Source organism: Cryptotermes secundus, unplaced genomic scaffold (genome assembly GCF_002891405.2).
Source record: "Cryptotermes secundus unplaced genomic scaffold, Csec_1.0 scaffold1314, whole genome shotgun sequence".
Taxonomy (NCBI): Eukaryota; Metazoa; Arthropoda; class Insecta; order Blattodea; family Kalotermitidae; genus Cryptotermes; species Cryptotermes secundus.
This window is the reverse complement of record NW_019720589.1, coordinates 9,112-35,127: the sequence shown is the minus strand read 5'-3', so window position 1 is coordinate 35,127 and position 26,016 is coordinate 9,112. Positions and strand designations below refer to the sequence as shown.

The window sequence follows — 26,016 nt, the reverse complement described above, 5'->3', positions numbered from 1 at the left end:
ATAAATTAATTGATTAAAATCTGTTATTTGTTTATATAACCTAAGCTGTGATCTTAATAAAGTATTACTGTCAAGTTGATGAGTCATATATGCTTGCTAAATTACTGAATTATGTATATTATTGTTTCTTTTATGAATGTAGTTTTAAGGTGATTAGTTCTGTGTTTAGAACTACTGTATGCATATGTGACATGTTCCATATCTGATGATTTTGGTAGCTACTAGGGATCTATGGAATTAAAATAAAGATACAGATACAGATAATCAGTTTCATAATTTACCATTCATAATCCTATTCAGTCATTGCTATCTAAATTCTGCATTTGGTATGGGATCTTTAAATAACATACAAAATTACTTCATGTGTATCAGTCATGTTTTCGAAGCTAAAATGTAGGTGTACTTAAACACATGCCTTATTATGCAGTTATTTAAAGTTTTGAATAACAAGAGTGCATAATAATGAAAATGTTATTTGAAATATGAATACCGGATATAGTAGTATAATTTATGTGCTTTCTTTCAATCTTTTCATGACACAGTCTTTTGTTTGGTACATAGGAGTTGCTTGTGGATCTAATTTACTTCTACCATAAAGGCGAAGTTTACTGTGGTCGTCATTATGCAGAACTGCTGAACATCCCTCGGTGCTTTGCTTGTGATGAAGTATGTATGATATGTTCTACTGCTGCTGAGCATGCACAGCAAACTGGCTCAAACAAGAGACATAAATAACCCTAGAGTAACGAATGTACAAGATGTGGCTAGAAAATTCTAGGAATGGCCGCACTGGAGCTCCACTTTAATTTCTGACCAAATGCTGTCAATGCATATTGTAATGTGTTTCTTTAGATGTCATTTGAGTGGTAATATGTTTTTGTGCATGTATTGTGTCTCACAGTTTGTGCCTTGGCCACTTTAACTTCAGGCACCCTGATACCAGGTTCACCATGGAAATGGGAAGGGGTCAACTATTGCCCTTTTGGATGTCTGGATGACTCCCTGGGTTATGCTATCTACAGATACATGCAGGCAACGTACACCATCCACTGGCTCATGAGAGATCCATCATTACCATGTTAATAGGCAGAGCCAAAACAGTCTGTAATGAGTCCAACCTGGCTGTCAAACTACATATGAAGTCTGTTCTCTGAGCCAGTGGGTAGTCCCTTCAGGATCTCAACAGAGCATCCACAGCCAGGTCTGCAACTAAAACAAGAAGAACCAAACAGCATACCTGCCTTACATGTCATATGTAATTGCATCACAAGGCCACTAAAAAAAAATGCATTCACGCAGTCCAGAAACAATGTAACAAAACTGGCATCTCACTTTAGTCCACCAAGGACAGGCAGCCACAGACTAAAAAATCCAGAGTTTACAAGATCCGTGCTTATGTAGTAAGGTGTACCTCAGCTGAACAGTCTGCCACATACCCACCAGGATTTTGGAATATCAGAAACACTAGACTGGAGAAATAGCATTCAGCAGTAGCTGAGCACTGTGCAGATACAAAACACAGCATTTGTTTTCACAGAATAGAGGTCATAGCCAATATCTGGACCTCCTGTATCATCAGGAGAGGTGTCCTCTATCTGCAAAGATGGAAATGGATTGAGTAAATTCTGTCTTCACCCCCCCCCCCAAATCCATCCACTGCCAAACCACCTTCATCTAACAATCACTGAACTCCTTTTTCTGTTCGTTTGTGTGTGTATGTGGGGGGGGGGGAGAAAACAATTCTTCCATCACCTCTTGCCCTAAACATGGTGTCATTTTAATGTTTTCCCCACCTTTCTTCAGGACCACCTGGTCACTGGAATATTTTTTATCAGCTCTCTTCACTAACCACATGTTCACTTCCCGCTAGTTAGCATCCCACCCTCTGTACATCCAGTCACAGCTTCATGTCCAGTACACTGTGTTGTGAGAGCTGTATAAAAGTTGCCAACCCCTCCGAAATTCATTAACCCTGATGATGGTAACTGCATGGTTTGCCAAAACTCTGGAAAGCCCTGAACATTCAGTGTGGCCAAGAACCAAAACCCAAAGCCATGCATTTAGCTCTGGCTATGAAAACCTAAATACTAGAATTAATTAGTAAATTGAGTTTTAACTTATTCAAAAAGTCTTTCGTGGAATATTCCACCAACATCTTGTAAACTATGTGTAATGAAACAACTGTAAATTTCTTACAAAATTGAAAGAAGTACTATATATTCAAAACTATAAGATTCACCACACTGTATGATATACTCATATTTGGGGAGAAAATTTCTGGAAACTAATCTGTTACACCTTTGGACTGTAAGACACATGGAAGTAATAAGTATCATGTAGCTTTCCATTACCAATGGGAAAACACTGATGAAATACAAAACAGACCTTGACTAACTTCTGGTTGTAATTCACCTGTATTTTGAAGCAGTAAACATAACATGCTTTATCCTTTTGCACATCTGTCTGTGCATATCCTTATGATATAAGAGTGCAAAGAGTTACAGATTTAAAGAGTGGTGCATGTAGTATTACTGCAGGTGGTTAGTGTTAAGTATATGAAGAGATCCAGTTCCGTGGCATCGAATTTGACTGGTCAAATGAATATGCAAGAAGTGATATTACATATTTATTGACAGCTTTGATTTTATTAATGCCCCTTTGTTCTGGTTTAAGAATCATTTCTAGTATTTTCCAGTATTCAATTTTTAATTGTTCACATGCTGTCATTTCAGGCCATTTCTAAACTTTTTAACATGTTCAGGCCATTGTCCTGCTGTATGAATGCCACCTTAATTATTATTAAGATTTTGTATGCAATATACTAGAATCTTCTGCCACCACTAGTGATAGGTTATTTCTGTCATATAATTGGCGTTAATACTGTTTTAAAGACCAATACTTAAGGTCTTCTGGTGGCAAAGATATTGTGACATGTCGACGCATTGCCATGCAACGGCTCGATAAACACCTTGCAATATGTGCACGTATCAATAGGACGGATGTTTATAGCTCATTGCTAGGTAACAAGCAGCACACCAGTGGGCTGGTGAGATGGGTATCACAATATTCTCTTGTAATAGACATGCCAGATAGGAATTCTTAATTCAAACAAGTAACAGCTGTACTGAAAGGAGCCAGGATAGCGTAGTTGGTATAGCGACTGGCTATGGGTTGTATGACAGAGTGATCAGAGTTCAAGTCCTGGTAGGGTCCAGAATTTTCTCTTCTCCACGTCATCCAGACTGGCTCTGTGGTCTTCCCACCCTCCTATCAAGTGGGTACTAGAGGCTCTTTCCCCTGGGGTAAAGCGGCCAGGGCGTGAAGCTGACCACTGACCTCCAACTATTGCCAAGGTTAAAATGTGGATCTATACATCCACTCCTCCAGAAACCTTAATGGTGTAGTGCTTAATTAGTTAAGCATAGGACAAATTAACCTTTTTTACCATAAGAGCTGTACTGAAATGTGACATTCAGAATTGCTGGAGGTAATCTGAATGAAATTTCACTGTAGTATGTGTGGAAACAAAATTACTGGAAAATGTCTTATGCCATATTTTTCTCAATTTTTGCTCAACATAATGACATTAACCCCATGTGTGGGTATTTAAATAACCTGATGCTGTGTATGAAATGGCATTTTAAATATGCACTGTGGGTCTTACGGCATGCCATTTTCATAAACTGTTATCACATGCACTGGGAAATTGAAGGAAGAAACACAAAGTATACATCAATAGTTAACCCACAAGCTAGTGAAGTAATACAGAATGGCCACCTCCCTGTCATCTGTGAATACTGAGTGAAAATGAAATGCCACACATCATTGCCCGGTATGGACCAGTCGCCTATTACAGCTGTCGCCCTGCATTCTCACACAAGGAATTGAACACTTCAGATCCTAAGTTCGCAGTGAATAGGTTAAAACTTTCAAAAGAAAAAAAAAATTGCTTACAATAGAACTGACATCCAGACAAGATGAAAATTTTCTCCAGTTTAAAACTTTTAATATATGTTTGCTTGCAGCTGATCTTTGTAAAAGAGTATACATGTGCAGAAGGAAAGGCATTTCATGTAAAGCATTTCTGTTGCTACGAATGTGATACACCACTTGGTGGGAAGCAGTACATTCCCAAGGATAACCAGCCTGTGTGTCTAGAGTGTTTCCAGAACAAATATGGCAAGGTGAGAGATGGATGTTATTAACACTGTGACAAAGCAGGTTAAAATAGTGATAATGTGTGTGATACACATTCAGTTATTTTTATAACTTGCCTGTTTCTGAGGATATCTGGTTATTAAGGTTTACTCCTTCACTCAGTCACTCACTCACTCATGGAGCTGAGCCCTTCTCGAGAAGCTGCCAGTTGTGCAGCTACTCAAGAACTTCCCGGCATTTTATGGAAACTGAAGGTTCATCGCCATGTTCGCAAGAGCCCTCCACTGGTCCCTATCCTCAGCCAGATCAATCCAATTCATACCATCCCATCCTATCTCTGTAAGATCCATTTTAATATTCTGGTCTCCTTCCTTCTGGCATTCCCACCAATGTCCTATATGCATTCCTTCTCTCCCCCATTCGTGCTACATGCTCTGCCCATCTCATCCTCCTTGACTTGATCATTCTCATTATGCATGGAGAAGAGTACAAGTTATGAAGCTTGTCATTATGCAGTTTTCTCCAACCTCCTGTCACTTCATCTCTCTTTGGTCTAAATATTCTCAGCATCCAGTTCTCAAACACCCTCAGTCTATGTTCCTCCCTTAAAGACTGAGACCAGGTTTCATGCCCATACAGAACCACAGGCAAAATTATAGTTTTGTATATTATAATTTTTATGTTTTTAGACAGCAGATGAAAAGAGAAAAGGTTCTGAACTGAATGGTAGCAAGCATTACCTGAGTTCAGTCTCCTCTTAATTTCTTCCTGAATCAGGTTTTGATTCGTTATAGTTATTCCTAAATATCTGAACTATGTCACATTTTCGAAACATCTCTTACCTATCTTTATATCATGATTGTGCCCTGCATTTTGTTGACGAGATAGCAACATATACTTAGTTTCCTTTGTGTTTAATTCTAGACCAACTCCTTACTAAAGGCTGTGCCATAGCTCAAGCAGTTAGTCGTTGGCTTCCCACTGTTGTGGCCCGGGTTCAATCCTGGGTCTGGTTAAGTAGGATTTTACCTATCTTTATATCATGATTGTGCCCTGCATTTTGTTGACGAGATAGCAACATATACTTAGTTTCCTTTGTGTTTAATTCTAGACCAACTCCTTACTAAAGGCTGTGCCATAGCTCAAGCAGTTAGTCGTTGGCTTCCCACTGTTGTGGCCCGGGTTCAATCCTGGGTCTGGTTAAGTAGGATTTTACCTATCTTTATATCATGATTGTGCCCTGCATTTTGTTGACGAGATAGCAACATATACTTAGTTTCCTTTGTGTTTAATTCTAGACCAACTCCTTACTAAAGGCTGTGCCATAGCTCAAGCAGTTAGTCGTTGGCTTCCCACTGTTGTGGCCCGGGTTCAATCCTGGGTCTGGTTAAGTAGGATTTTACCTATCTTTATATCATGATTNGATTTTCTCCCAGTACTTTGGTTTCCCCTGCCAATCTTCATTCCACCAAATTCTCCAGCATCATAATCACCTGGGGCAGGTACAGTGAGCCCATCAGTGGCCGCTGTGCTGAGTGGACCCAGTTGGACTCCACCCCCCCACTAAGCGAATTAAAAAAAAAACTCCTTAATAGCATCAATTAAAGTTTGTGTGTTTCTCTTTATGGTATCTGTATTATCACCCAGTAGATTCACATCATCAGCATAGACCAACAGCTGATGTGTTCCATTTAATTTCAGTCCCACCTGGTTTTCTTGGACCTTCCTAATGGCATATCACAGGCATGTCCAACGCGTTGATCGCGGGACGATTTTTGGTCGATCTCATAGGCCTATAAGGAAATTATATGTGAAAAGCATGTAAATTCACTTGTAATATAATATGATTATATTCAGATTTTGAAGGGAAAATACTTATTAAGATAGTCTGTACTTTCAATGTTTGTTGCTTTTACAACAAACATCATGTGTTGTGTTATTTTTACCAATATTTTTGCTTAAAGCGAGGTACAATGATAGGAGGGGTTGATGGATCACTGGCAGTTTTGACACTAAAAAGTCGATCACAATTTGTTTGAAGTTGGACATGCCTGGCATATTATAAAGGAAAGTTGAAAAGCAGTGGTGATAAAGCATCTCCTCATTGTAGACCATTGTGGACAGGAAAATTATCGGACAAATGTTTACCTGTACGGACTTTGCTATACATTTTGTTTAAACATATTTTAATCAGCCTGACTAGTTTCATAGGTATCCCAAACTCTGTCAGAATACAATACAATACAGTACTTCCCTCCTAATTGAATCATAAGCTTTCTTGAAGTCTATGAATAGCTGATGTACTGTCTCATCGTACTACCATTTTTTCTCCAATATCTGACGAATGCAAACGATCTGATCTGTAGTTGATTTGTTATGTCAAACCCACAGTGATGATCTCCAATAATTTCATCTATATGTGGACTTAACCTTGAGAGAAGAATATTGGATAAAATTTTGTATAAAGTTGATAGCAGTGATAACCCCCGATAATTATTACTACAGTCAGTTTTATCACCCTTCTTGTGAACTGGTACAATAATAGACTCCTTCCACTGATCAGGCAATTTTTCCTTATGCCAAATAGAAGTAATTAGATTGTGGGTCTTAGAACCACCTGCTTGAACAAGTTCTGCCAGAATTTGATCACTACGTGGCAATTTATACCTTTTCAATTTTGCAGTAGCAATTTCAACCTCAAAAGAGCTAGGATCAGGTACTAACAGCTCAGCTGTATCTATTTCTGTCTGCCTAAGATTATTGACCCTATGTACATTCAATAACAGAGAGAAGTAGTTCTTCCACCTATTCAAAATGTTGTGGGAATCTGCAAGCATATCACCATTCTCATCCTTCACTAAATTACTTCTGTGTTCGTAACCGCTCTTAAAGTCATTTATTCCTCTATACAGGTGTCTAATGTTCCTATTCTTACTGTTCATTGCAAATTCATCAATTTTATCAATCAGATATTCCCTCTTTATTTCTGAATGTCTGCTGGTTTCACATCTTGCTGTTCAGCTTATCCCCATTTATTTTGCATGGATCCTCTAACCACTGCAGTTTTGCTTGTTGCCTTTGGTCTAATAATTTTGAGCATCCTTTGTTGAATCGTGGCTTATGCTTCTTGAGTTCATAATAACTTAGACTCTCTTTGGCAGAAATTTTGATATTCTCTCTAACAGTTTCCCAAGTTTTAAGTTTTCCAAAGCTGCGAACCTATTTGAGATACTGCTCCTTACCCTCTATCTCATTTAATTTTTTGAGATTGAACCTATCCATATCCTATCAACATTTTATCTGTGTTTTGTTTGCTTACTCACTGTTAGTCTTTCCCTAACCTTTGCCACCACCATGTAGTGGCCAATATCACAACCTGCTGCCCTGAATGATCGGACATCAAATATACTTGAGTGCCATCTCCTATCTATCAAAATATGGCCAATTTGATTATGTGTCTTCCCATCAGGAGATGTCCAAGTACATTTATGAATGATACGATGTGAGAACATTGTACTTTTGACCATAAGATTTTTGGATGTGGCAAAGTTTACTACTCTAACTCCATTATCATTACTAATTTCGTGCAAACTGTCATTCCCAATTGTCGATTTGAAAATATCTTCTGTACCTACTTTAGCATTGAAATCTCTTAACAAAATTTTCATATTGTACTTTGGGAATTTATCAAATACAAGTTCTGGTTCTTCATAGAACCTGTCCTTTATATCACCAATTTTATCTTATGTTGGGGTATGAACATTCAAAGTGATATCACACCAGTGACCTCTTTAGTATAATGTATGACATCCTATCACTAATGAACTCTATGCTCTTACTCCTTACCCATCATATTTTTAAAACAGTACAGGCAGTAAGTATGTTTGTGTTCAAGCAGAATGTATTTACATATTGAAAACTTACATTATTTCCATCATGTGGCACCATGTAAGTTCACAGGTCACAGTTATTTGATTCTTCTACCACAACATTTTCTTTCTCAATCTTTCATTATTTATTGCATACTGTTACTGTAGCAATAAGGAGAATTTATGAAGATTATTTTTACAGTTTATCTCTAAAATTCTGTCTCTGATACTAATATATCATCATCATCATCATCATATGTGATTAATACCATTATTGCCCAGTATGTGACATCTGCTGGTTTGTCTTGCTTTGTTGAAGCAAAGGCAATGAATGTCATCTAACTTTATGCCCATGTTTATAAATGTGCTTCCTTCTGTAAACATTTGCTCATGCTGCTGGAAAGTTCAGACAGAAGACTGGAGCAAAGCAATAGGCAGCAGGAAATCAGTGGAACATTTTGCTCCCTGCAAGTATTATGCTTCGTCTGGAGGTAAAGGTGAAATACTATGCTGTTGACAGGAAATACAAATATTTCATACCTGCCTTGTAACAGTTATTTGTGTATTTAAATGCTTGCAAACTCAGCAAAGCAAGTATAACATTTTTTTGCATGAGTAAGACTGCCACTGATAAAGCTAAAAATCTTTGCATGGGAAATATGTTCAAGGTCTGCTATATTGTTTATTATAAGAATGTCCCTGAGGCAGTAAAATTAATTACAAGGTAATTCAAATATGACTGGGACTGATGTTTTTTTTAAAAGCCATAATTGCCAAACACTTACTTGCACATATCAGTCCAAGTTCCTTGATAGTGATGCGCCTATTCTCGCGAATAAGCGTGTCTGCATGATCAATGTTAGGCTGGGTGACAGATATTCGTGGCTGATGATCATGCGGTTCATTCTCCATGTGCTCTCTGCCCTCTCTGAAGCACTTAGACCACTCAGACACATGGGTCCATGAGAGACACTCTTCCCCATACTGTTGTTGGAGTCTGTGGTGAATTTCAGCGGACGGGACGTTTTCTCCGAGGAATTTGATCACGATGTGTTGTTCCACACTCTGTGGTACCTTCTGTTCGCTCATCACTCTAGCAACTCTCAGACAGGACTGAACAGGAGGGAGGGTGGAGGTTGTGGCTTCACTCTCCTAAGGTCGCACAGCTGCTGCGCAGTGTGGTTTGTTTACACAAAAATCAGTCCCAGTTGTATTTGAACTGTTTGAACCACCTTGTACTTTAAAAGGAGTTGGGATAGAGGATATTAAAAATTACTGCACTGTTCCTCATTTCATGCTCTCCTCAGTACCTGTGGGTATAAAGAGCATTGGTGTTGGAAGTCTTATCTTCAGAGGTATGTACAAATTTTCCAAGGACAAGAATTTTTACTTGTGATTTCTTTTGTCATCTTTCACCATTATTGATGCAATATTTTCAGTTGTCTTTCATTAAAAGAGGGAGTTTATTACTAAATCATGTAAAACACTTTATGTTCTCTTGATTAATAACTATAAGAACATGTGCAGTCTTAAAGCATATTCTTATTTCAGAGTTGTCACACTTGTAAACTGAAGATCGCAGCTGGAGACCAGCGTGTGGGGTGGAAGGATTTGAGTTGGCATGTGTCGCCTAACTGTTTCCGCTGTTCTCGCTGCACAAAATCATTGTTGGGTGGCAAGTTTCTTGTGAAAAATGAGCAGCCTTTTTGCAGCAAGGAGTGTGCCCAAGCTGCCACCTAAATTTGAACTGTAAAAATTAAATTTACTGATTATATATATATATATATATATATATATATATATGTCTGACATGAATAGTATATTTAAAGTTTTGTTATATATCCATATATTCATATATTACTATGTTCTTTAGAGTGCATCTGCTGTTGAGTACTGAAGAAATACAAAACTGCTTTGTATAAACTATTTTATGATGAAAGGTAAATCTCTGCTTTGTGCTATTATATATGAGGTTAAATATATTTTAAATTTTTAATTTTGATAGTGCCATTAAGAACATTCCATTTCAGATTGAAGACTAAAAGTGACTGATTTAATTATGCATTTCATATTCTCTACAAGAACATTAATTCCAGTATGATTATATATATTTTTATATGAGTAAATGCTTTTACAGTTTGTATGATGGAGTCTTTTTAAATAAATGATGATATTAATACCAAGGAAAACCGAACTGTACGATGGAGTCAGTAAATAGATCACAAATGGAACTGAAACAGCTGTAATGGACATAATAGGTTTTCTGAATCACTAGGCAGCAGCACAGTTCAGCTTTGTGACAGTATACGTAGCAGACATGCATATTCACAGGCTGGTTTCAGTAGTCAAAATGGCGACTGTGCTTGATTGTGTACTACTGAAGAGCAGAGTTCTGTTGTGCATTTTTGTTGTAGGCAAAAGGACATGATGCAAAAGATATCCATAAAGAGATGTTTCCTCTCTATGGTGGGAAGTGTTTGTTGCATAAAGCAGTTCACAGCTGGCTTGAGAAACATGGCAGATGTTTCACTGATGATGGAGAGGTTGAAGAGGGTGTGCACGAGTGGCTGAGACTGAGACAATAGTCAAAAGACTTCTACACTGCAGGTTTCAGCATATGGTAAAGCAATGGTAAAGCAACGGGACAAGTGTATCAATTTTGGTGGAAGCTATGTCAAATAAATATTTTTTCTAGGTTTAAATATCATATGTTTTGTGTTTTATATCCATTTGTGACTTATTTACTGACTCTTCCTCATATTTTATCAAATTAATGACTTTTTAGTGTTTTAACTGTTAACTAGTTATTCAATATGTACAAGCAAAGGTAACTTTCAGTCATGTGTAATTTCAAACTGAGCTTTATGTATTTAGTTTCATTGGTTTTATGTACATTGGTCTTACTTAACAGAGCTTTGAATTTTAAAATTTCGCTCATACAAACTCTTATAATGAAGCACATTCCTTTATCTTGGCAAGTCATCCATCCAAACATGAACTTGTTCATTCAGAATTCCTTTAGAACAAAGATGAACATGCAGGGATGAAAGTGGAAAAAAATATAATACTGTCCAGTTTGCCATATACTCTACTCTATTGTGCATCTTGTATAACATTTTGTGGTTTGTAACCTAGTAATTATAAGGGATAGCTCAATGAGTGTAGTGATGAGCTGCATGCTGGACAGCTTGGGTTCATTTCTCATCAGGGGCAAGGGACTTTTCTTCAGAGTGGCTCTGGGGACTACACATCCTACTAATGAGGGCTCTTTCCCCAGGGGTAAAATGACTGGGGTATGAAATGTATCTACTCACCTCTACCTAGTACCAAGGTCAGGAATGATGGAGTTACATCTTCACTCTCCCATACATCTTCATGGCATGGTGCTGAATTAATTGAGCACAGGGGCAATTTTACCTTTACCTTGATTGATAAAAGGAAGAGTTCTATGAGAAGTGATGGTCCTATCAAGAAGATCTGTAGAAAGCTTATGACAGTGGAAATGAAGGTTGAAATAATAAAACTTTGTGGTATATTATTGCATAATAGGGCCTTCAGTAGTGGTTATAATATAATCTGATGTTTCTGATGTACATGTGTTTAGTTTCATACAAGAAAATTGATTTGGTAGTGGTGGTGTTCAGTAACATAACCCACAGTTATATCACTGTGCCTGTTGGCAGTAGTGATTCAAATTACAAAATTTTGCTTTACAAACTGTCTCCAACACTGTCACTATCTGGAAGAGTGGGGACTCCTTGTACTACACTGTAAAGGGATCCAAGGATAAGAAGTACATCTTGGGAGAGGTTTCTTTCTTCTGAAAGCAATACACTCCAGAAGGGAAATCCAAAAGACACTGCCCACAAAAACCTATATGGTCCAGTCATGCCAGAGATGCTGAACCAGGAAAAATGAATCTCTTGGATCATTTTGAGCTGTGCACCGCATAAGTATTTAGTGTGATGATCCTTTACAGTGCTATTTTCCATTTTGAGAATATGCTGATCATAACCTATTTTCATCACTGTAAAGGTACAAATATAATATGTAGGAACTATGCTACCATCAACACAACAAATATCTCAGTATTACATGTAGATCTTTATTTACTGCAGTAAATCAAGATCTAAATGTAATAGTAATAGTTCCTACATATTATATATTGTCTGAGAGACACAACAGGATGCAACCAATGAAAATAAATGTACACATTTCTATTCTTTATGAAAATACCTCATATTTTGACTACATACATTCAAAACAGAAAATGGGAATATGATGAGACAATACATCAGCTATTCATAGACTTCAAGAAAGTTTATGATTCAGTTAGGAGGGAAGTATTGTACAATATTCTGATAGAGTTTGGGATACCCATGAAACTAGTTAGGTTGATTAAAATGTGTTTAAATGAAACGTATAGTAAAATCTGTGTAGGTAAACATTTGTCTGATAAATTTCCTATCCAGAATGGTCTAAAAGAGGGAGATGCTTTATCGCCACTCCTTTTCAACTTTGCCTTAGAATATGCAATTGGGGAGGTCCAGGGAAACCAGGTGGGACTGAAATTAAATGGGACACATCAGCTGTTGGTCTACGCCGATGATGTGACTCTACTGGGTGATAATATAGATACCATAAAGAAAAAAACACAAACTTTAATTGACGCAAGTAAAGAGGTTGGTCTAGAAGTAAATACAGAGAAAACTAAGTATATGTTACTGTCTCGTCACCAAAATGCAGGGAAAAATCAAGACATAAAGATAGGAAACAGATCTTTTTGAAAATGTGGCACAGTGCAGATATTTGGGAACAACGGTAACAGATCGAAACCTGATTCAGGAGGAAATTAAGAGGCGATTGAACTTGGGTAATGCTTGCTACCATTCAGTCCAGAACCTTTTGTCTCTTGTCCAAAAACATAAAAATTGGAATATACAAACCAATCATTTTGCCTGTGGTTCTTTATGGGTGTGAAACTTGGTCTGTGACATTAAAGGAGGAACATAGACTGAGGGTGTTTGAGAACAGGGTGTTGAGGAGAATATTTGGACCAACGAGTGATGAAATCACAGGAGGTTGGAGAAAACTGCATAATGAGGAGCTTCATAACTTGTACTCTTCTCCACATATAATTAGAATGATCAAGTCAAGGAGGATGAGGTGGGCAGGTCATGTAGCACGAATGGGGGAGATGAATGCGTATAGGATATTTGTGGGAAAGCCAGAAGGAAAGAGACCACAGGGAAGACCAAGGCGTAGGTGGGTGGACAATATTAGAATGGATCTTAGAGAGATAGGATGGGAGGGTATGGATTGGATAGATCTGGCTTAGGATATGGACCAGTGGAGGGCTCTTGTGAACATGGTGATGAACCTTTGGGTTCCATAAAATGCTGGGAAATTCTTGAGTAGCTGCAGAATTGGCGGCTCCTCCAGAAGGGCTCAGCTCCATGAGTAAGTAATTACATTCAAAACAGACTGTTGTTAAGTACAAGGTGGGGCGCAGAAATTTCCTTTTTGTGAAGACACATTGTGAAGGGAGGGGAGGTCGCAGAAAAGTGGGGATAGGATCGGCGATTGCAGCAGTCATGGAAGTTTCTGTCTAATACCCCTCGGTAGGAAACATGAAGTGGATGAGTGAGCAGCGTGCATTTGCTGTCGAAGCCTATTTTTCGAACAACCATTCCTATGTGGCGGTGCAGTGTGCAATTCTGTACTCACTTCGGAATTAAGCCCGGAGTTCTGGTTCCCAACTGGAAATCGATTGTTTTGTGGGTAGAGAACTTTAGGACAACCGGGAGTGTGGTGAAAAAATCATCAGGATGACAATGGACCGTTATGACGCCAGAAAATGTGGAGGCAGTTTTATATTCGATTTTGAGATCTTTTTCAAACCAGCTCTTGAAGAAATTCATCTAGGAAATGTCTGGTTCCAACAGGATAGTGCCATGGCCCACACAGCCTAAGCTTCGATGACAGTTTTGAAGGCAAAGTTCCCCGGACGGCTTATGTGGCTTTGAGGTGACATCCCATGGGCAGTGCACTCACCTGATCTAACGCCTGTGATTTGTTTTTATGGGGATACCTAATGGCAGAGGTTTTTAAACATCGCCCCACAAACCTGCTTCAGCTGAAGAATCTTATTCGGCAGGAAGTAGCCCAAATCCTGGTGCACATGTTGGAACGTGCAGAGGGGAACTTCAGAAAACGGTTGCATCAGTGCATAGAGAACGGTGGCCACCACCTTCAAGATATTTTGTTTAAAACTTTAAAGTATGTTCTTTCATTATCTAAACATAAATTTTGTCTATCAGCAATAATTTTTCTTTTATTCGCATTCAAAAAAAGGAAGTTTCTGTGCCACATCTGTATTATGGACTTTCCTTTTGAATGTAGCTATCTGTACAGACTCAAAATTTTCTGTAATGAAATGTAGTTTAGACTTATGAAAAATGGTAGTAAAAGACCTTCATAGTTTTGTCATGTAAATAACTTCCTTATGGAGCTGAGCTCTTCTTGAGCTGCCAAATCTGCAGCTACTCAAGAATTTCCCAGCATTTTATGGAACCCAAAAGTTCATTACCATATTCACAAGAGCCCTCCACTGGTCCCTATCCTTAGCCAGACCAAACCAATCCATAAAATCCCATCCTATCTTTTCATGTAAATGATCGTTTTAAAATATTGCTTTATTAATGATGATAATGGTGATAACATGTAGTTGACAGTGACAGTAATAAATCAAATTGTATTAATGAAAAAATTAAGAGGAGATTAAAATTTGGAATATGCTTGCTACCACTTCTGAATCTTTTGTCTTCCTGTCTGCTAACTAAAAATGTAAGGCATATGGAACTCTACTTGTACCTGTTGTTTTCTATGGACATGAAACTCAAGTCTTTCACATTAAAGGAAGAATATAGATTAAGGATATTTAAGAACAAGGTTCAATGAGAATTTTGGACCTTGAAGGGAGAAGTAATTTGGGGGGGAGGGAGGTTATGAAAGTTGCATAATGAGGAGCGTCATAATTTGTAGTCTTCGCCAAATATTATTAGGATGATTAAATCAAAGCGGAAGAGATGAACAGGGCATGTGGTATGCATATTAAAATGATAAATTAATAATTTTTTGATCAGGAAATGTATAGGAATGATTCCTCCTGAAAGCCATAGGCATTGCTTGAATTTAATGTTAATTTCCTCATGAACAAGTTCTGATTTCTTACTGTGATTCCAAAATATTTGAACTTTGCTACATTTTCAGAAAAAGGGTCTATTATCTATCTTTCCATTATGGTTTTTCCCTGCATTCTGGTGATGAGACATCAACAAGTAATTGGTTTTCTCTGTGTTTACTTCTAGACAAGACCTATTAAGTTGATTAATGCTTTTGTTTTTCATTATGGTATATGTGTTATCTCCCATCAAATTTATATCATCAGCATAGACAAGAAGCTGATATGCTGCCTCATTCAATTATAGTCCTAGCTGATTTTCTTGAACTTTCTTAATGGTGCATTCTAGAGAAAAGGTACCAAGCAGTGGAGATAAACAGACTTCTTGTTTCAGACCACTTTGGGTAAGAAACGTCTTACCTATACATGCTTTACCACAGGTTTCATTTTAAAACATTTTAATTACTCCCAACAGGGCCACCTCTGTGATCTAGTTGTCCGAGCGCCTCGCTACAGATCGAGAGGTCCCGGGTTCGATTCCTGCGCTACCAGATTTTCTGATAAGTAGTTACATTCATTTATTCATTTTCCATAAATCCATACAGAAAACAATTTCATAGGATGTGGAAATAGTAACAAACAAAGCAGTACAACGTACATATAGTCAGTTCTGAGAAGTAGTGAGTCTGGAATGGGGTCACTCAGCGTCATGAGGATAATTGAGATATTTCAAGGAAATACCGGCTCCGGTCTATAAAACCAAAATTAATGCTGTAGGGATTCGTTGTGCCGACCACGCGACACCTTCCATGCACCAAAGTTGGCACTAACTTCGCCGACAAGCGGTGGTCGCTTCGTCGATTTAGTTCGCTTGCGGACTCAAGCCACGGAGTTCTAGTTTAATTACTCCAACTACTTCTATAGGTATGCCAAGCACTGCAAATGTTGTACAGTAATTCCCTCCTTGATTAGTCATGGGCTTTCTTGACATCTGTGGGTACCTGATGTACTGATATACCTGAATGAACAAATGAATCAGTGGTCGGTCTCACATAACTTCCAATCTTTTTCAATGTTTGACGAAATGCAAAGAATCTGATTAGTTAGTGGATCGATTATGTCAAAACCCACACCAACCATAATTTCGTCCATAAATGGCGTTAACACTGAAAGACATTAAATAATATTTTGTATATATCTGATAACAAAGAGCACAGTTACCCGGTCTACAAAATGATAGCCTCCGTAAGTCGAGTAATTAATGTAAACTCAGTTCTGTACCATGTAGAAACAAAGTAATAAATTGAAACGTGGGTATATATCATATCATATACTGAATCGTTTACTATCATTCCAATACTTTCGTTCAGGTTCAAGTCAAGCACTCTAATTCGAAAGCCCCCAGTTACACCTACACCTCTTAACTCTGTATCTCGACGCAGCTCACGCGCACGAAGCAAAAGACTCGGCATCTGGGCATAACTCACGCGCATCAAAGAATCAAGATTAAGATATAAATTCAAATGATTAGTTCTACAGTCAGATTCAGTTATCGAATAATTCGACAGTTTTCATCGCTGGATCCTTAGTTATCCGAGTCTGTGGCACAACTGCTTCTACTGTATACTACTCTCCTGCTCTAAATTGACTTTACATATTCACTAGAATCTGGGTCCTGAAAAATGCACCTACTTCCTTAAAATTATTTGTTCATGCAATAATAATAATAATCTTAACAGCAGTTTTTCATTAGACAATAATCGTTTGCTCAAGAGCCACAGGAGCAGCACTGAGCTGAAGCAATGGAAAGTAGGCGTCATGACGTCATGCTAAAGCGAACAGGAAAGGGCCCACCATTTATGTAGGATTGAATCGATTGGGTTACGCTGGATTTGTAATCGTACTGTGTCTGTATCATCTTAAAGAATTCGGATAATATAAGTAATTTGGTCAGTTAAATAGGGAGTGATCTGATGGCTGAAACAGATAAATTGAACATTGATAGTATTATAGCGCGGTTGTTAGAAGGTAAATATGTTGTTCACTTTGTTCGTTAAGTGTACAGTTTGGGTGACAGTCTACTTTGCTCTTTTAATCTGTAAATGCTCTATAGTAAAACACGCAACTTTCGGATATAATTAGTATGAGTGTTACGTATTATAAGATCTTGTCTGAATATTTTATACCCCCTAAACTAATTCTTATTTTATGAACTGTTTTTTGCATGGATATTTTTATGTTTACTGATGTATTACATGGCCACATAGTGAATTCGTCACTCATAGCTAATGTTTTTTCTCTACAGTCCGTGGCGCAAGACCAGGGAAAAATGTCCAGTTAACGGAAAGTGAAATACGAGGTCTCTGCTTGAAGTCCCGGGAAATATTTCTTTCTCAACCTATTCTTTTGGAATTAGAAGCGCCCCTGAAAATATGTGGTATGTAATTAAAGGCTGAAGTTTGTTTTTATGCCACAGGAATGCGATTATTTTTATAATTGCATTATACCCGGAAAAAGAGAGTTTCATAAATGCGAAAGTAAATAATAAGAATAATGATGAGAGTGGGCCCAACTCATGCATGTAGAGACTTGTTTAGAAAGCTTGACATATTACCATTCCATGTGTATATTTGCTCGCATTGATGACATTTGTTGTTAATAATTTGGATAAGTTTCAGACCAATAACTGTATCTATGATTGGTACAAGAAGGAATGGTCACCATATACCCACAACACATTTATCATCCTATCGGAGAGGGGTGTACTATTCAGGCATCAACCTATTTAACACACTGGTGTCAAATATCTTAATTTTAAAAAATGATAAAAATCAATTTAGGTTTGTTTTATGAAATTATTTGCAAAGTAGCTCATTTTAATAAATGATCTGTGTGCTTGTATTATATGTTGTTGAGACTTGCTTGTAAGTGTGGTACTATGTATGACGTCTGTTTGTTATGAATTTTAATATGTTACAGTGTAACTGTATTGATGATATGGGTGGCCAGTGTATGTGGAATGGCAGCATAGAGTTGTTATGGTTGGAAATAGGGATTTTGTTCCAGGTCGAATGTGAAAGTGGTTTTTCCATGGCCTATGTGTGTAGTGTTGACAACTGTCTGCGTGAGGCCTGATTATGTATTTTATTGGACCAAGGGCATATGATGTGTAGTCATCATGTATTTGTAGTGTGTGACATGTTTTATATCCAGCCCTACGGGGAGATGATTGAATCCATGAAGTGAAAATAATTGTAAATGTAAATGTTGCAGGTGATATTCATGGCCAGTATTATGATCTCCTTCGGCTATTTGAATATGGAGGATTTCCTCCGGAGTCCAACTATTTGTTTCTTGGAGACTATGTGGACAGAGGAAAGCAGTCACTTGAGACAATTTGTCTTCTTCTTGCATACAAGATCAAATATCCAGAGAATTTTTTTTTGCTTAGAGGGAATCATGAATGTGCAAGCATCAATAGGATATATGGCTTCTATGATGAATGTAAGATTCCTTTTTATGATTAAGTTTTTTTTATGTTAAAATTAAGTAAATATATTTGTCTGTGATTAAACTATGGATCCAATTACTGACTGTAAAGTGAACAGATTACTTTGGATATGAGACAATTTATCATCTATTGACTGTAAAGTGAAAACATTCAGCAGATTAATTTGGATGTGAGATAGTTTATCACATAATGATTGTAAAGTGGAAAAATTATGCGAGAGAGGTTATGTTTCATAGTGCTGTTGTAAGTAAGTCCATGCTTGCACTCAGTACCAGGAAAGGAATAAGCTTGTGACAGTGGGAAATGGAGGAATGCATACTGAACTGTTCGTCCAAGCCACAGTTTCCCTCCCCATATGTTTTCATGTTCTCTTGGTGAATGGTAATATTTATGTAAATATATGTTATGAGCGATTATTTCCAGGCAAGAGGCGGTATAATATCAAGCTCTGGAAAACATTTACGGATTGTTTTAACTGCCTTCCGGTGGCAGCAATTGTGGATGAAAAGATTTTCTGTTGTCATGGTGGCCTAAGTCCTGACCTACAGAGTATGGAACAGATTCGACGAATTATGAGGCCGACCGATGTTCCAGATCAGGGACTTCTGTGTGATCTGTTGTGGTCAGATCCTGATAAGGTATTGTAAATTAAAATGCTACGAGAAATGCTTTCTGTGTTTCCTGTGTTAGTATAATGGCTATTCTTGGAACAACTATGGATTGTGTTGTAGGGCTTATACAACTTGCTTAGTGCTGATACACAAGATTGTGTGTTCAGCTGGGAAGGAGAAATGGTGAACATTGTGTGATTAATTATGTGGTGGTAGTAGTAGTAGTAGTAGTGCAGATGCAGAATCAATAACAACATAAACCCTTGTTGTAATCTGTAGTTCTTACATCAGTGTACAGTTAGCTGGTCTTCTGAGTTTGTAAGTGAAGTAAAGGTGTCAGTGTGACAGGCTGTAGAGGCCCATAAGGTTGTGAGATGTTGAGGTTCCTACATTTTGTAGACAATTGGCTCATAGATGGCGGCAAGGTTGTCAGCCCTACGCGCTGGCCCCCCTTTAACCCCAAGAATATTCCTGGTACTAATTTTTGTTAGAGGCTGAGTAGTCCCGAGACCATATTGCGGCTGGAAGGATTAAGTCAATTGAAAAAATCCAATGATCTCATCGGGACTTGAACCCACAACCTTCCGGCTTGTATCATAATGCCTCAACAAACTATGCTATCATGTGCCCCTTCTTCTGATTTTGTATCAGATTTTATTTGTTGCTGTCAGTTTTTAATCCTTAAATATTAATACTGTGACAGTAATGCATGTAACTGCATATATCCTTGATACAGTAAGAAATGGGTAAAGGTAAAGCTATCCCTGTAACAGGCACTGAAGGCCCATAGGATTGTGAGATGTTGAAATTCCAACATTTTCTAGGAAGTCAGCTCATAGGTAGTGGTGAGGTTGTCATCCTCATGGGCCAGTCGCCCTTCACCCTCAGGAGGTTTCCTGGTGCTCATTTCTGTTAGAGGCTGACTTGACCCCAGGGCCATAGCAGCTAGAAGGATTAGGTCAATTGAAAAATCAGCTAATTCTTCAGGAATTGAACAAACGACCTTCTGGATTGTAGCATAGAGCCTCCACCAACTATGCTACTGTATGCTTCTAGTAAGAAATAAGTTTATTTACTAAGTCCTGTTAACTCCTGAATATGTATATTACACTTTGGCATTAAGTTTAGAAAATTAATGTGGGACATATTTGAAGTGGTTATTGCTGAGTTATGAAAATACAGAGAATAAGTCATTTTGAATGTGTTTAGTATCATATGCTCTGAGAACTAATTCCTTGTGTGTAATCACTGTTGCTACCACTGACTGCTTGTTAGCAAGTCAAGTGGGATTTGTGGTGGAGAAAGTGGGGTTGGGTCAGGTTTTCTCCGAGTACTTCGGTTTCCCCTGCCAAACTTCATTCCACCAATTGCTCCACAATCACCCTCACCTATCATCTGGGCCTGGTACAATAGGCCAGAAGTGGCCGCAGTACAAGGGACTTAGTCCCACCTCACTAGCAATAAAAAAAATGCTTTTTCTTGCTTTGAAATGGTCAGACATGTTCTTGTTCTTTAACACATTGAAGACTGGCTACATCAGGTACATTGTTAGTCCTGGTTCCTGGGTATTTAAATGGCTCACAAATTGTATGTTCACTGCCTTGTATAAAAATTAAGAATTCTGTAATTGATGTTTTGATCTGAAAATGTTAATACATCAGCAGAGTTGCACACCCAATTATTAATGTCCACACGTTTGGAGTGTTGGTAAAGAGATCCTCAAACATTTATTGGGATGTAAGGCAGTAAATCGAGAGGGGCACACAATAGCACTATATTATTTTATGCTTTGTCTTATTTTTTCTCACAGTGTCTTTCGCTAGATGACTACCTAGTCCTCAGTGTTTCCCTCCTATGTAAACACTTATTTAAAATTTATTATTTCTGTTTGCATATATATATCTCTTACGAAAGTGCTTGTTATAGAAACTCTTCCCCAAACTTAATTTTTCCCTTAATTTGCCAGAAATTATTGCTACACCATTTTTGTATGACAGTGACTGAGACAAGTTTGAATACTTCCCATTGTAAACAGTTCCTTATGATGCTATGAAGGAGGTGCCCTTTCTTTGATATCTCTGCAGACTTCCTAAAAATAACAAGATCCTGGAGATCAGAAAGAAGGAGTAGAGTCAGAACTGTAGTGCATGATTTATTTTAGTAAGAGAGTTGTCTGTATTTAAAGTACAGTAAAACTTAGTTATAGCAACATCGGTTTCTGCGACACCTTGTCTATTGTGTCAAATATTCAATGGTACGAACTAATTCCTCATAAAGCAACTGTTTTTATACCTTGCTTAGTACGACATGCACAAATGCATCAACCTCGTATGTAATGTCATTTTCATTCCTGAATTTCTCTGATATCGTGGGAAAGTTCGATGTGTCTGCCCACCCTCAATTTCTCTACTTGCTGACATGACTGTCCTGGAAGAATACGACCGCGGGCTGCAAGAGGAGCGTGGGTTTTATGCGAAAACAGGGGTGTGGGGTGGGACTGCGTGAATAGTGCAAAAGGACGCCGCATGTTGTTAACTGCATTCCTTTCCTAGAATCTTGTCTAACAGGACCTCACATTGTCTACTTACCCTATAGTGTTCCTGCCTAAACCCAGAGAAGTGCAGTAGCGAAAACATGGCAATGAAAAGGAAAGTTTTACGCATTGAAGAGAAAGTTAAAGTGATTCGTGAAATAGAAAATTGAAGGGAAAAAGCTGATGTATGCCGCGAATTTGGTTTGGTGAATTCTACAGTACAAACGATACGGAGAATCCATATTAATTCCACGTTAATGTTACATTAGAGTGTACTTAACTATGTATTTCACTAAAAAATGCAACATTTTAACTCTGTTTTTGGTAGATTTTTACGTGACTAACATAAGGCTACTGTGGAAGTGCCCAGTTCGGTTACAGCGACATTCGTTTATAACGACACTATTTTTAGGTCCCTTTGATGACGTTATAACCAAGTTCTACTGTATTTACATATTTTAATTAAGGATTCATAATTTTATTCATGCTCTGAATATTCTTAAAGGATTTTCTAATACAAGTGAAATAGCTGGGTTGGCATCCAAAGTGCTAATATTTACTTAATTTGTGTTTCTTGCATTAAGGGTTTTCTTTTACAGCAGTAAATGCTAGTTTTGAATAAAGCGGTGCTGTTTGGGTAGGGCTTACACCTGCATCACTATGTTGCAAGCAATTGGTCTAATGTTTGTTATTCTTTTGTCATTCATCTGCGTTATTGCCATTTGTTTGTTTTTCTTTTCCCAGTCCATTTTATTCATATATAAATATCTTATTTTGCTTGACAGGATACAATGGGCTGGGGTGAAAATGACCGAGGTGTGTCTTTCACATTTGGTGCAGAGGTTGTTGCCAAATTCTTGCACAAACATGACTTTGATTTGATTTGCAGGGCGCATCAGGTAAGGTGAATTGAATATTGTGTTCATTTAAAGATTTATGTAGTATAATTTACATTGCCAAATTATTTTATCAGTAAAAGTTCATGTGGAAATTGAGGTAATCTGGTTAGTATTAGGATTATGGTTTTTAGGATGTGACACCACGTAATCTGTAAGTTTTGTATTGGTGTTGTGGAGAAACCTGATATCTGTTTTCAGTGTAGGGTACCTGTCTACCATACTGGAAGATGCCACATTCCAGAAGGCTGTAATGTTAAAAGAATGGGGTGTACCAGCAGATTGGTACAGAATTCTATAATGGAAATGTTACTGCTTATATCCCTAGGAAATACTGTACATTTAGGATTGGAAAAGCTTCCTGGGCAATGTTGGGGTGGAATTTGGTTAGAAGTGTTAAGTGAGCTTTTTGCACATCCAGGGACAAAAATGTGATTACACTGTTTCTCTTTGTGGGATGTATACAGTGTAGGTGTGATCAGTATTTACTGTATTGGTTTTTAGGGAGGATCATTTGATTGTGATTGGGTCATTGTTTCTTTGAAATTATCCACTGCCAAATATGTGCATCAGTTGCAAATTTTAGCATAAATATTGGTTTATCAGTTTCATTTTGTACATTAACTAGTGTAACACCTGTTGAGAATTCAGGCAGAACTTTTATTAATTTAACGATTTGTGCTGTTAACTTCTCTTCTCTTTCATATCCTTTTCCAGTCCAACATGCTACCAAGTGATGTGTTCGGGCCAATGTGTAACACTATTTCCCATGAATAATGTGCATGAATTGTCACTTGTAAACAGTCTTCTTTGTATGAAGAAAACCTGAAAGATCATAATATGGTGTGCTTGAGGCGTCGCTGTGGCCTCCTCCTGAATTCCTTGAATCTTTTGATAATGTTCTTATATAGTCATACTTTAGCCTGTTTGCCCTCAGCAATGTGTTTAGTTTTTTATCATAACTAATCATATCACTGTGAGCTTATTTAAAGAGGTGTTCTTGATAGAGCACCTCTTTCTGTAGAATGTGAGAACTAGTGGAAGACAAAATTGCAATTACTTCGAATGTTAATGCAGCATCATGCCAACCCCACTGAATTCTGTATGTGGTAGTTTTCCATAATTTTGAATGTAATGTTTCATCATGTTTTCTTTACTATCATGGCAGTTTGCATTATGTTGTCTTTACTCAGGATCTTTCTGGTGAATATTGTCCTGCTGATTTCTTCTGTATTTCATTGTTTATTAATAGAATTTGAATTCATGTTTATATAATGTTGGTGTATCACCAGTGGAAACAGTGATGTGTGAGGGTACTAACAGATTGAGAACTAGAAATTATGCTTGTGGGATTTGTGGTTCTCATGGCAGGAACTTAGAGAATGCTGTCTTGTATGATATGACCAGTTTAATATGTTAGTTTGCTTTATTTTTGTTGTTACTTTTTGCTATTTCTTGATTCTGGTTCACCCTGTTTTCTTGTTTGGCTGTGTAGACAGGTAGAAGTTTACTAATAATTCAGAGGAATATTGAAAAACTTCTACCAGATCGCAACAAGGTGTGACATGTAACTATGTACTCATTTAGCGTTGTTTATATTTTATGTTTACAATTTCTAGCTAGCATGTTACTAGCTGAGGCTGTCCCCTCATTGACCATTGAGCCTTAATAAGGGAGTAATAAAAACCTATACCCTTTCCTTATGTGGATGTCAATGTTATGGTGAAGCTTGTGTGCTTTTATGATAAAAAATTGATGAGCATAAATTAATTGATGACTGGTTGGTGAGATGGCTGTCACATGATTGAACCCATCCTGCTTCCATTGTGCTTAGAAACAAACACATAGGCTCCCATTATCTTTAATGTTTCAGGTTGTGGAAGATGGTTATGAATTTTTTGCCAAACGGCAGTTGGTCACACTTTTCTCAGCACCCAACTACTGTGGCGAGTTTGACAATGCTGGTGCCATGATGTCTGTAGATGAAACACTCATGTGCTCCTTCCAGATACTTAAGGTATTTTTAAGACTACTACTGGAGCACTTTACACTAATAGAGTACTTCTCTCCATCTGTAGGGGTTTTATTCTTGAAAACCCTCATTGTAGAATAATCTGCATTTGGTGAGTACTAGATTCTGTAGGAAATAGGAAGTGGATACATTGCCATGGTTACGCTTATTAAAATCTAAGTTTCATGTATTGTTACTAAACATGAACAATGCTAACAAAAAAAAAAAAGCACTTGATTAGATTCTCAGGGGTCTGATGACTTAACTTTTGCACATGTGACAGAAGAACTTAATTCAGCTGCATGTCTTTAAGCCTCTTAACTCAGAATCATAAAGAATCCACAGTGTATTTCACCTCATTGACTGTAGGGAACTTCTCGCAGCTTCTTTTCTCTATTTATACCAGAATGGATTACAAGTTGACTGTTATAATTTATACAGTGACGTCTGTGTCAGTGTTTGCATGTTGTTTGTGTAGCTTCAGTAGATGTTGGTATGGTGGTGTTATGTGTCCCATTGATATATATCTTTCTACACTGTTGGACTAGCTGAGTGTCTTACTTCTTAGAAGTCTAACAGTGTACAAAAATTCTTATTTTTATGTAAAAGAGTAATTGAAAATAAGGTTGCATTTGAGGTGAAAGTGAGTGTGTATAAGTGATAGCAGTATCTTCTCTCACTTCTATTTTTGTCTTTTAGATTAATATATTTAAATCTGTAACTAAGATAAAATGATATAGTGACGTACTTATGCCTATGATGAGACAAAGCTACTGAATCCCGTGATGATTCTGTAACAGATGTCACCAAGGCTGAGGCATTTGAAAGTAGTTTTACAAATAGTTTTGTTGGCTTTTGTCTGCCTGTTCACATCTGTATATGTATTTCTTTTCTGATCATGAAAGGGGAGACTGGTTTTGGTGTGACCTTCTGGACAGTTGCAGATAGGCAGCTGTCTTATATGTGAGCATGGGAACTGATTACTACCAAGTAGTAACCGCCTGGTTTAGCTTGAACAGCTTTGTGAAAGATACTCAGTAGTTCAGCTGAAAATGAAAGCCCTTACTGTAAATATGTTGAATGTTAGGCACATTTTAAGAAACATGTAAATGCACAGTATATTTGCATGATTTGTAATCTGTGTTTTAACCCGTTGCCGTGGTTCGTCGTGTATGTTTCGTCAGGGATTTAAATCGTCTGGGGGGGTTCGACGTGTATGTTTCGTCCAGCTGCACACGTATGTT

General features: G+C 37.6%; 2 protein-coding genes and 1 long non-coding RNA gene across 5 annotated transcripts in view; 2 read left to right on the top strand and 1 right to left on the bottom strand.

Annotated features, from left to right (window-relative positions):
- The window catches only part of LOC111870096, a 34,784-nt gene extending 24,812 nt beyond the window's left edge, over window positions 1–9,972 (top strand). The window contains exons 9-13 of one of the 3 annotated variants that reach the window (XM_023862118.2): window positions 562–666; window positions 4,026–4,184; window positions 8,437–8,518; window positions 9,335–9,382; window positions 9,579–9,693. In XM_023862118.2, coding sequence (XP_023717886.1) covers window positions 562–666; window positions 4,026–4,184; window positions 8,437–8,518; window positions 9,335–9,382; window positions 9,579–9,595 — 411 coding nt within the window. In that variant the 3' untranslated portion in view covers window positions 9,596–9,693. Of the gene's footprint in view, window positions 1–561; window positions 667–4,025; window positions 4,185–8,436; window positions 8,519–9,334 lie in introns of all 3 variants that reach the window. The other 2 variants (XM_023862109.2, XM_023862100.2) reach the window with 2 other exon arrangements.
- LOC117282779 lies at window positions 9,699–16,955 on the bottom strand. Its single transcript, XR_004513649.1, has 3 exons — window positions 16,432–16,955; window positions 11,342–11,450; window positions 9,699–9,774 (listed from the first exon to the last, which is right to left on the bottom strand). It is a non-coding gene; the product is annotated as an uncharacterized LOC117282779 (long non-coding RNA).
- Window positions 16,956–17,061: 106 nt separating this feature from the next.
- Window positions 17,062–26,016, top strand: part of LOC111870110 (serine/threonine-protein phosphatase alpha-2 isoform) — a 16,556-nt gene continuing 7,601 nt past the window's right edge. Inside the window, exons 1-6 of the mRNA XM_023862132.2 lie at window positions 17,062–17,238; window positions 17,516–17,647; window positions 18,484–18,714; window positions 19,145–19,359; window positions 22,651–22,764; window positions 24,635–24,778. Coding sequence (XP_023717900.1) covers window positions 17,184–17,238; window positions 17,516–17,647; window positions 18,484–18,714; window positions 19,145–19,359; window positions 22,651–22,764; window positions 24,635–24,778 — 891 coding nt within the window. The 5' untranslated portion in view covers window positions 17,062–17,183. The remainder of the gene's footprint in view (window positions 17,239–17,515; window positions 17,648–18,483; window positions 18,715–19,144; window positions 19,360–22,650; window positions 22,765–24,634; window positions 24,779–26,016) is intronic.